The 10,287-nt window shown below is 44.7% G+C and overlaps 3 protein-coding genes across 4 annotated transcripts; 2 read left to right on the forward strand and 1 right to left on the reverse strand.

Annotated features, from left to right (window-relative positions):
• Positions 1-663: 663 nt before the first annotated feature.
• LOC123124245 (sal-like protein 3) lies at positions 664-1,792 on the forward strand. Its single transcript, XM_044544902.1, has one exon. The coding sequence runs from the start codon at positions 742-744 to the stop codon at positions 1,585-1,587; it is 846 nt and encodes a 281-aa protein (XP_044400837.1). The 5' UTR covers positions 664-741; the 3' UTR covers positions 1,588-1,792.
• A 1,977-nt stretch (positions 1,793-3,769) lies between these two features.
• On the reverse strand, positions 3,770-6,322 carry LOC123124246 (nardilysin). Of its 2 annotated transcripts, none has more exons than XM_044544904.1 (3): positions 6,054-6,322; positions 5,787-5,888; positions 3,770-4,148 (listed from the first exon to the last, which is right to left on the reverse strand). In XM_044544904.1, exons 1-3 carry the CDS (start codon positions 6,249-6,251, stop codon positions 4,029-4,031), a joined length of 420 nt encoding a protein of 139 aa, XP_044400839.1. In that variant the 5' UTR covers positions 6,252-6,322; the 3' UTR covers positions 3,770-4,028. The 2 variants fall into 2 exon arrangements, with proteins under 2 accessions (XP_044400839.1, XP_044400838.1); XM_044544903.1 differs by having other exon boundaries at positions 5,775-5,888.
• Positions 6,323-7,757: 1,435 nt separating this feature from the next.
• LOC123124247 (zinc finger protein 692-like) lies at positions 7,758-8,800 on the forward strand. Its single transcript, XM_044544905.1, has one exon. It carries the CDS (start codon positions 7,758-7,760, stop codon positions 8,637-8,639), a length of 882 nt encoding a protein of 293 aa, XP_044400840.1. The 3' UTR covers positions 8,640-8,800.
• The last annotated feature ends 1,487 nt before the right edge of the window (positions 8,801-10,287 follow it).

Raw genomic sequence — 10,287 nt, forward strand, 5'->3', positions numbered from 1 at the left:
TAAGATCATTTTGACACCGGAGGGAGTACATCATAGTATCTATCTATTTGTTTCATAGTGCAACTTAGTTTTTCGTGACTAAGAGTGAAACTAATAAAATGTTGCATCGTATATGCAGTGCAAATTAAATACATATTCTACAATAGTGATATGAGACTAGAGCAAAAGTTCGTAGGAACTTTTCATAAATTGGAAAAGGAAAAAAATGCTATCCAATAATAAGGCATGCCTATTTTCTATGGAGACATCTCGTGAATATTCGGCATCCAAAGCAAAAAAAAAAGTAATTGCTATAATTAAAATAGTATGCATAGTCAAATTTACCGTTCATGCATGAATGGATGGCTTAGATTAAATATTTCTCTTGCCTCCTAGAAGGTAAGAGAGGATAATCTTAAAAGAGCCCAAATTGAAAATCTACCATTGTGGTTACTCAACACATGATTTTCTACATACATGTGATGGTAGCATGCACCGATGGTAACGTGTGCTGCTAACTTAGTGGTAGATCTATCGGCAACGTGGCCATGCTTATCGCTACCATGTGTCCCATCACATAACACGAGCGTTACTAGTTCATAGATGATGACAACATTGCTTCCCTTTCGGGACTCCCTTTATATCTATCTCTCGCAGGCACAATAGAACACAAGCACACCAGTCCCCTTTCTCTTGTTCCTTGCTCCCACATCACCTATCTCTTCCTCTCTCATCCCTCACCAAGTCTGTGACCAAGATCTCATGGCCGCCAACGCCAACTGCATGTCCACGAACCGACATGCTGATGACCAGCCTTCGCTACCACCAGCAATCTCGCTAGCATCCTCCACACACCACCCTAACCGCGGACTCAGCTCCGAGGAGGAGAACCTCGCCTTCTCTCTGATGATGCTGGCTAGTGGCATCCGTGACGAGCATCCTGCATCCCTCGACCATGTTACAACGCCGTCATCGCCTCTGCCACCACACGTGACAGATGTTCCAGCGGGTGTATCCCAGGGTGCACCGGCGACCGAGGCGACCAGCCAAACACCCGCTTCGGTGGTTGTGGTCGCTTCAAGGCAAGTTCCCACACAAGTGCCTTCACCGTCATCGGCAGTCGCTGTCAGGCCAAATATGGTGCTGGAGCAGGTGGTTCCACCGAGCCAAGCGACAGGCCTGGTGACCGTGACTCAACCAGCCCCTGGTCTGGCATTGGCATCAACCCAAGTGCATCCGATTGTCGCGACGGGCAAAGCACCATTCAGCAAGCCCAACAAAGTATCCACACGGCCGATCAAGACCGTGGCCACGATGGCGGAGAATCAGACACCACAACAGGAGAGCCAACAGCTGTTGCACGAGTGCCCGTTGTGTCTCAAGAGGTTCAAGAAGTCTCGGGGCCTTAATGTGCACATGAAAACCCATCCAGATGGGAGGATGCACCCGTGTGTGTGGTGCACGAGCACTTTCCCAACCTCCTCCGCGCTTCGCTCACACGTCAGGCGCAGCAATACCTGCGGTGGAAACAGGCCGAGAAGGCTTGCACCCATAGCCGCGGCGGCGATCGCATGGCACACCATCGACCTGAACATGCCGGAGATTTGATTAGTTCGGCGATGGAGAAGGAGGAGGACATCGACAAAGAACTTGCGGTTGGTGTGTTAATGCGGCAATAAATGTCAGTTTCTAGTCCTCATATTAGAGTCCGGCAGTTTCCAGTTGATGAACAGCTGTAGTATTTAATTTTGGTGGCTAGCTTGGGCTTTTATTGTCGGTCCGTGTTTTTATCTTGTGCTTGTTGATTGGTTCACCATGGTCCGATCTTTCTTTTTTGTATGCCCTTTGTCTTGGTCATGTATTTGCATTTACATGATTGAATAAACTTTATTAGCTTTACTAATTCTTAGCCGCCTAACAGTTTCCTAACTCTTGGTTAAGGTTGCATATTAGTTTATTCTAAATTTGGCCTATTCAAATCGTGCAGTTTTGTGTACCCATGTTAGATCAAGTTTCAATACTATTTAGTTTGCACATGTATGAAGTGAGTGATATGCTAATGGTTGGATGCGGATCCAGAAACATAGGGAAAAGACTTGAGATATGATTATTTTTGTGGACAGCTTATGAATAGATACTCCCATTATTGCAAGTGAGCTACATCTATAGAATTTTCTCATGGAGGAAATTTACAGACTGAGGTGGAGGACTCGATGAAATTTAGAGTGGCAGGTGGTAGAGTGAAATTCAGAGGGAGAAGTCCTTGTTTGGATGGCAGACAGGACTTGCCTTACCAAATTGTAGGCATTAACCAACAGGTAAGGCATGCTTTTGGGTAGCTCCCAAATTTTCGTATCCGAGTCAAAAAATTGGCCACCGCTTTTGATTGTGTCTCCTACGCGGGAGATCCTAATGATGGCGAAATTCTTCGCCAATTAATTGACGCCCCGCTTGGAAAGGCGAGTGAGGGCACAATACAAAGAAGCCCTTACAAACTACATACCCCACGTCTTGGATTCAGATTTCTCATCAGGACTTCAAATCGGATGATTTTGGTATTTTCAGAAAGATTATCTCATGCATTTTCCAATGCATCCACGGCCGATTTCAGACAGGCCCTAATCTTTCCTGTTTTGGTTAATTGATGAGGGGGAAAAGTGCCACGCGGCCGGGGCCCCCACCGTTGGAAGGGGGGGGGGGGGGGGGGGAAAGATTAGGATCGAGCGCTCTAGCTGTCGGTCGCGTAGGAGTAAAACCGCTTAAAATTCCTTGGGCTTTTCGGAAACCAAGGGGAAAACAGTAGATGCTGCGGAGTATCCATCGCTATAAAATCTCAGATTCAGGAATGATCCAGCACAAGCCAGTGCGAGGCATCTTATAGCCAGCTACGTAAACAGCTACCTCGCGACCATAGTAAAAAAGTACACACTGCATTAAGCGGCGGGGAGCGAAGCGAGCCGTTGGATCCTTCTCGCCAGCATCCATCCAAGGCGTTCGTTAACTTAACTGAAGAAACATAGACTGCACGCCGTAGTCCTGACACTCCAAATCCCATTTGATTGGTTATCACTTTTTTCCAGACTGACCAGTGGCAGTACTGGTATGAGCACTTTGTGTACCACGAGGGTGGTCTTCAAGGAGGTGCAGCAGATCCTCCTCAAGCCATACATTTTCTTTATGCGGGAACCTAAACCTCAAGCCATACTTCAAACAACATAGACTTCAACAGTTCAAACAACGTAGCCCATAAACCATATGCTTAAATTGAATCCCAGACCGAACGCATTGAAGTCGGCCGCCATTTTGATGGCGAGCACTGATGCTGGTATGCTACCATCATATAAATTATTCTGCGAAGTTTTTAGGCTTCCATATAATCAGAGTCCAGACAACGTGTAAAGCTAACTATGTGTCATTTTAACAGCCATCTATTGTTAATACTTCAGCAGTAAAAGTAATGCTAATGACTAAGTTTTTTTTTCCATGAGGCCTTGTTTGGTACTAGTGTATTTTAGGGAATTGGTGGGGATTATCCCGGTCAAACCCCTAAATCCCCACATATCCCAAAACACCATTTGGTTCTAGTGTATTTGACATGTTTCATCCCCATATTTCCCCATAAATCCTCACAACTCTAGTGCATTTTTCTCAATACAATACACTACCCCTACCTAGTGGATTGGGGATAAATGGGGATTTGAAGGGATTGGGTGAAGGTTGGGGTTTCACCCAATCCCTGTGAGGATTATCCCCACCAATCCCCTCAAAAACCCTAGTACCAAACAAGGCCTGAAGAAATGTATTGGAATAATTAGTACTGAGTAAACTACAGTCCGAACTGCAGCTTACTCTGAAGTATAAACAAGTGAAACTCTAAACATTTTAGATTGTCCAAACCGCAGCTTACTCAAGAGTATAAACAAGTGCATCTTGAAATATGTCGGTGCAATGTAAACTAAGAAAACAGAGGCTGTGTGATTCATACAGCACACATAAATCACTAATAACTACCGTGAGGAATTCTCTGTCCGTCCAGCCTCAGGTTCTTCTCATAATCGGCACCTCAAGTCTTGTGCTGTCTTTGGCTTCTTGCATTCCAGTTCGCCTTCAACAGGAGCATGTGGCCGTTTCGCGATATCTGGTTTTTCTTCATCTTCATCACCTAAGAGCTGAATTAATAGACAGAAATAATGTACATATTAGAAGCAGGTATTAGTAGCTCAAAAAGAAGAAGCAGGTATTAGTCCAAGACTGAAGAGGCATATTCGCCCAACACAAAATTATATATCTCTATCTCTACCTAATATTAAAGTACGAATTGTTTCTCCACTACAAATTGTTTCTCCACTATTTTTGGTCCATCGATGTTTTTCGTATGTTTTTTGTTTTTCGTCCGTCGCTGTTTTATGTTAAAAATTAAAAATAAAAATTAAAAAAGCTCATGTAACCCCTGCCACTTATGTCCGGCCGCAATGCAACAACCAGTGCACCTAGACAAAGTGTTTGCTGAGAAAACAGAGGAATGTATACTTATATATACATCTCTCCCGCGCGCCCTATTGGGCCGGCAGATTAGCAGGGAGGGACTTCCCTTTTTCCTATTTCGTTTTTTTTTTCTATTTTCCTTACTTAAAATAATTTGGGATTTCAAAAGAAAATGTGAATATTGAAAAATGTTTTAGAAACCATGCGCCCTATTAGGCTGGCCCATGATTGGGGAGAGACGCCACTGTTTTTTTATTTCGTTTTTTCTTCTTCTTTAAATAACTTGGGACTTCAAAAAAATTCCAAATTAAAAAAATGTGAATTTTGAAAAACGTTTCAGAAGTAGTAAAATGTTTATGCATTTAACAAAAATTCTGTGAATTCAAAACATGTTCATTAATTTTTAAAACAATGTTCACAAAAACAAAAAATTATCATGAATTTCAAAAAAAGTTCATCGATTCAAAAAAATGTTTGCTGTTTCAAAATCTTCATGCATTAAAAAATAATGTTCGTCAAACAAAAAATGTTCATTAATTTCAAAAAATGTTCACCCATTCCAAAAATGTGTGCCTGTTGAAAAAAATGTTCAAAAGTTATAAAAAAATGTTCATCCATTCAAAAAATAATCATCTTGCTCTGTGAGAAAATTTCCAATTACTCACAACAATATTCACTGAGATGCCGTCAACCTCCTAGATTTTGTTGATGGTTTGGTTGTTGTTGTTGGCCGCACGCAACATGATCCGTGCAATCCATGGTCATGAACTAGATGTTGCAAACTCGGTCATCGCCTTGATGAGGTCATCAAAATTTTGCCCCGATGTAAAATTCGTGTCGCTTTGTTGCCCTAATCCCCTTTTTATATATACTAATTATTAAATTAAAATTCGTACCACAAACCTTTTATGTTTCTCTGACGCGTGGGCCGACCTAGGCTGCTCCACACTTTTTCTTTCTTCGATTCAATTGTGGAGCAGCGAAAAATAATACGTTTCTATTTCTCCCCTAGGTCGGCCAAAATGGGCCTATTCTGAAACATTTTTTTCTTTCTTCTCATTTGATTGTGGCATGAAGGCGAGAATGAAACTATGAAGCCGCAAACTGAACTGTGATCATTTTGCAAAGATGGTATGACTGAAAGCATAGTTCTTTTTCATCTTGAGAACAATCTTCGTGGATCATAAATTAAATAATAGTTGATATTTTAGTCTATGCTAGGGAAGTTAAATTTTCTCCCGTTGCAACACACGGGTATTTTTGCTAGTACATTTAATATATGGATCGACTGAACAAAAAAAGTTTGTTACCATCTGTCCTACATTTTCATCCGTCTCATCCTCGTCCTCGTCCCCGTACTCGTCGTCCTCGTCGACCTCGACCATGTAGAATATGTCACGAGCACGTTCGAAAGCATCCAGTTCCTGAATACAGTAGAAGTTAAGGAGAATATATCTTAAAAGATTGAATGAGGTTTACAGATCCAGCACAGGGACGACGAATTATAACCATCTTGAGACAAAGGGGAGACCTGAAATCTGAATGGAAGAAAAACTAGACGAGAGAAGGGATGGATGGGGCGCGCGCACCTCTCGTAGGTGGTCGATCCTCTGCTGGAACGTCTTGCCATCGGGACGGTTCATGATATCGCCGATCTTGTCCAGGCCGAACTGTTGGAACAGGTAGGTCAGGCGAGGAGCAAGAGGGGACGACTGCGGATAGGGTGAATAAATCACACCACAGTTGCCTTCGCCGCCGGGTGGTCTGCCACTGCCAGGGCCAGCCATGGTTGCCACAAGGGAACGGCGGCGGCGCGCGTGGCCGAGGGTTGAAGCGTGGATGGTTTCTTTATTCGGGAATCGGGAAGGAGACATGCAGTATATATTTGGGATTTACTCCCTCCGTTTCAAAATAAATGACCCAACTTTGTACTAAAATTAATACAAAATTGAGTCATCTATTTTGGAACGGAGGGAGTAGTCATTAGGCCCAAATAAGTATGCAAAGCGAATTTTAAGAATAGGCTCAATTAATATGAACCGTCCATTTTGCAACATCTGATGGCTAGTACCACATCTTGAAATTTTCCCTTTATGCAAATAAGAAAAGAAATTATTATGTCATTAAAACATGATGCTAAATTAGGAAATATAGCATGTAGTGCTCAATTTTCCAGGTCACTTTTCTACATGCCACGTCTCTGTCATTACTTTTTTTTAGCTAGGTTAATAGGTAGCTATCGGATGTTTTCCAGGTCACTTTTCTAAATTCCAACATAGAAAAATAAATCCGCCTACAATCAATTTTTTGATATGTTCAACTTATGTCGATGTACCGTTTCATGCTGAAATTTTGGATCTCCGACTGATTAGATAGTTCTCTGTAACTAACAGTGAAACTAATAAAATGTTACAAGGTACATTTAGTATGAACTAAATATATATTCTACAATGGTAATACAAGATTAGAGCAAAAGTTCATATTTCTTAAAAAAATGATGAATAGAGAAAATAAAAATGTGTTATCCAATAATAAGGCAGGCATATTATGTATGTATGCATTCCATGAATATTTGGTATCAAAAGCAAAATAAACAAGTAGTTGCTATAATTAGAATAGTATGCATGGTCCTCTTGTCGAGGAAATAAATAAGACACTGTCAGGCGTCACCGAGTATTGAGTGGCTTGGGCCAGGCGAACAACGAACAAAGATGCTCATAACTTAGCTAGGGAGGATTGCCTTTTAAATTTATGCAAAACTTGGTTTAGTGTTTCTCCAGTTTGTATTCGAGATGTTTTAGTGGCTGATGGTGCCATGTACTAAGTAATAATAAGGCAGTTGTTTCCTCTAAAAGAACGTATTGTTGATGAATGGACAACTGAGATTAAACATTTCTCTTACCTCATACTCCGTTGATGAATGGTCAAATGTACTGTTGATGAATGGTCTCGGAGTAGAAGGTAAGAGGGGTCATCTTAAAATAGCTTGGTAGAAAAAATCAACCACAGTAATTACTCAATACATGATTTTCCAACGTGTGATGCTAACTCTAGTGATAGATCTATTGGCAACGTGGTCATGCTTATAGCTGCCATGTGTCACGTCTTATAGCTCAGGCGTTACTAGTCGATAGATGATGACAGCATTGCTCCCCTTTCGGGACCTGCTTTATATCTATCTCACGCAGGCACAATACAACACAAACACACTAGTCCCCTTTCCCTTGTCCCTTGCTCCCACACCATCTATCTCTTCCGCTCTCGTCCCTCATAAGGTCTGTGACCAAGATCTCATGGCCGCCGGCGCAGGCCGCATGCCCACGAACCGACTTGTTGATAATCAGCCTTCGCTACCACCAGCAATCTCAATACCATGCTCCACGCACCACCCTAGTCGTGGACTCAGCTCCGAGGAGGAGAACCTCGCTTTTTCTCTGATGATGCTGGCCAACGGCATCCGGGATGAGTATCATGTATTCCTTGACTATGATACAATGCGACCACCGCCGCTGCCTTTGCCACCACACATGGTAGATATTCCGGTGAGCGTAGCCCGCGATTTAGCCCAGGGTGTACTGGCGGCCGAGGTGACCAGCCAAACATCGGCTTCGGTGGTCGTGGTTGCTCCAAGGCAAGGTCCCACACAAGCGCCGCCACCGTTGTCGGTAGTCGTCATCGGGGCAAATCTGGTGCTAGAGCAGGTGGTCCCGTTGACCCAAGCGCCACACCTGGTGATTGTGACTCAAGCGGCCCCTGCTCTGGCATTGGCATCCACCCAAGCACGACAAGTTGTCGCGAAGAACAAAGTGCCATTCAACAAGCCCAACAAAGCGTCCACACAACCAATCAAGCCATGCAAATCGCTCAAGGCTGTGGTCACGACGGTGGAGAACCAAGTGCTGCAGCAGGGGAGCCAACAACTGTTACACGAGTGGCCCGTGTGTGTCAAGAGGTTCAACAAGTCTCGGGGCCTTAATGTGCACATGAAAACCCATCCAGATGGGAGATTGCACCCATGTGTGTGGTGCATGAGCACTTTCCCCAACTCCTCTACGCTTCGCTCACACGTCAGGCGCAACAATACTTGCGGTGGAAACAAGCCAAGAAAGCTTGGGCCCGTGGCCGCGGCGGCGATAGCATGGCACACCATCAACCTGAACATGCCGGAGATTTAATTAGGCCGACGATGGAGAAGGAGGAGGAGGACACCGACAAAGAACATGTGGTTGGTGTGTTAATGCGATAGCAGATGTCAGTTTCTAGTCCTCATATCAGAGTCTGGCAGTTTCAAGTTGGTGAGCAGCTGTAGCTTTTAATTTTGGTGGCTAGCTGTAAAACGTAGGTTTTGGGGGAACTGGCTTCGGTGGCCGAGGTGACCAGCCAAACATCGGCTTCGGTGGTCGTGGTCGCTCCAAGGCAAGGTCCCACACAAGCGCCGCCACCGTCGTCGGTAGTCGCCGTCGGGGCAAATCTGGTGCTAGAGCAGGTGGTCCCGCTGACCCAAGCGCCACACCTGGTGATTGTGACTCAAGCGGCCCCTGCTCTCGCATTGGCATCCACCCAAGCACGGCAAGTTGTCGCAACGAACAAAGTGCCAGTAAAATTTTGTGTTTTGACCCTTTGCACGTATAAAATCGGGATCTAACCCTAGTTTGGAATTTTTTTGAAATCTGACCCTTTTGCTACCGCCAAAAGGCCCGGCGGTAGGGTCAGGCAACCTACCGCCAGGGGTTCTGGCGGTGGCATGGATGGCCCACTGCCGTTACCTAACGGCCAGCTCAACACCCTACCGCCGCAGGATTCGGCGGTAGGTTGCCCGACCCTACCGCCGGGCCCTTTGGCGGTAGGGTATTGTAGTTTTGGGTTTTTACAAGTTTTTGTGATTGTTTTTTTAAGTTTTATCGCAGGTTTCACACAATTTCACAAATAGCAAAATATGAGCTCAAATTTTAGCAAATATCAAATAGTTTGACAAACACGCACATAATTTCACAAGTAGGAAATAGCAAATAGCAAACTTGTCCACATAGTTTGACAACCCCCACTAACGCAAGTAGTTTTGCAAATAGCTTTCGCAAAGCCAACAAGCGGTGCAACAAGTTCTTAAGACAAGTTTATAGAGCGGGCAGACATCTTCAGAGGTCCTTGTATGTTAGGCCTAGCCGTGGAGACAGATACGGCAGCGGATCCACCGGTTCAGGCGAAGGCGGAACGCTGGTTTGCATCCGACTATTCAAGCACTCCCACCTTGCCTTGCCCGCTGAAGTTTTCGCCTCCGCCCATCCCCAGCTGATGATATCGAACGCCGATGCACTTGGGGGCGACATCTTGGCTCTCTCCTCCGCATTGCTCTCGAAGTAGATCCTCCGGCCCAAATTGCGCAGCTCCCAGTTGGAGTGCTGCTTGGCAGCTTCAATGGTCCCTTCCCGGCGGACACGGGAGATAGTTGGATCTCCCTCCATCTCTGCAATCACTCTCTTCCACTCCTTCACACTCTACGACCAACACTTCACATCGTCGAGGATCTGCTCTGCCCTCTTGTGCCACCGTATTGCCCTCGTCGCCTCTAGGACCTCGTCTGAAACAGCTCCCACCAGCTGAAGAAGCTCGGGGAGGGCCTCGTACAGGTACGGCAGTGGCAAGGCAGACGGGTCGTGTTGGAGATGAATGGCTGATGGTTGCGCCACAGTTGCAGACCTAAACATATGGATGCATCACACATTAGGGTTCATCATCTCCAAAAAAATCTAAACCTAGGGTTCATTATATGGTCAAAAATTCTAAACCTAACTTGTATTCAATTAGGGTTCATCACCTTCAAAA

This window comes from Triticum aestivum, chromosome 5D (assembly GCF_018294505.1).
Source record: "Triticum aestivum cultivar Chinese Spring chromosome 5D, IWGSC CS RefSeq v2.1, whole genome shotgun sequence".
Lineage (NCBI taxonomy): Eukaryota > Viridiplantae > Streptophyta > Magnoliopsida > Poales > Poaceae > Triticum > Triticum aestivum.

What these genes read in the sequence shown, in the direction of transcription:
- LOC123124245 (XM_044544902.1), top strand. Translation starts at nt 742, where the DNA reads ATGGCCGCCAACGCCAACTGCATGTCCACGAACCGACATGCTGATGAC.
- LOC123124246 (XM_044544903.1), bottom strand. Translation starts at nt 6,251, where the DNA reads ATGGCTGGCCCTGGCAGTGGCAGACCACCCGGCGGCGAAGGCAACTGT. An exon ending in GGATCGACCACCTACGAGAG is followed by an intron (nt 5,889 to 6,053) that starts GTGCGCGCGCCC and finishes TACTGTATTCAG; the next exon opens with GAACTGGATGCTTTCGAACG. An exon ending in ATGAAAATGTAGGACAGATG is followed by an intron (nt 4,149 to 5,774) that starts GTAACAAACTTT and finishes CTATTAATTCAG; the next exon opens with CTCTTAGGTGATGAAGATGA.
- LOC123124247 (XM_044544905.1), top strand. Translation starts at nt 7,758, where the DNA reads ATGGCCGCCGGCGCAGGCCGCATGCCCACGAACCGACTTGTTGATAAT.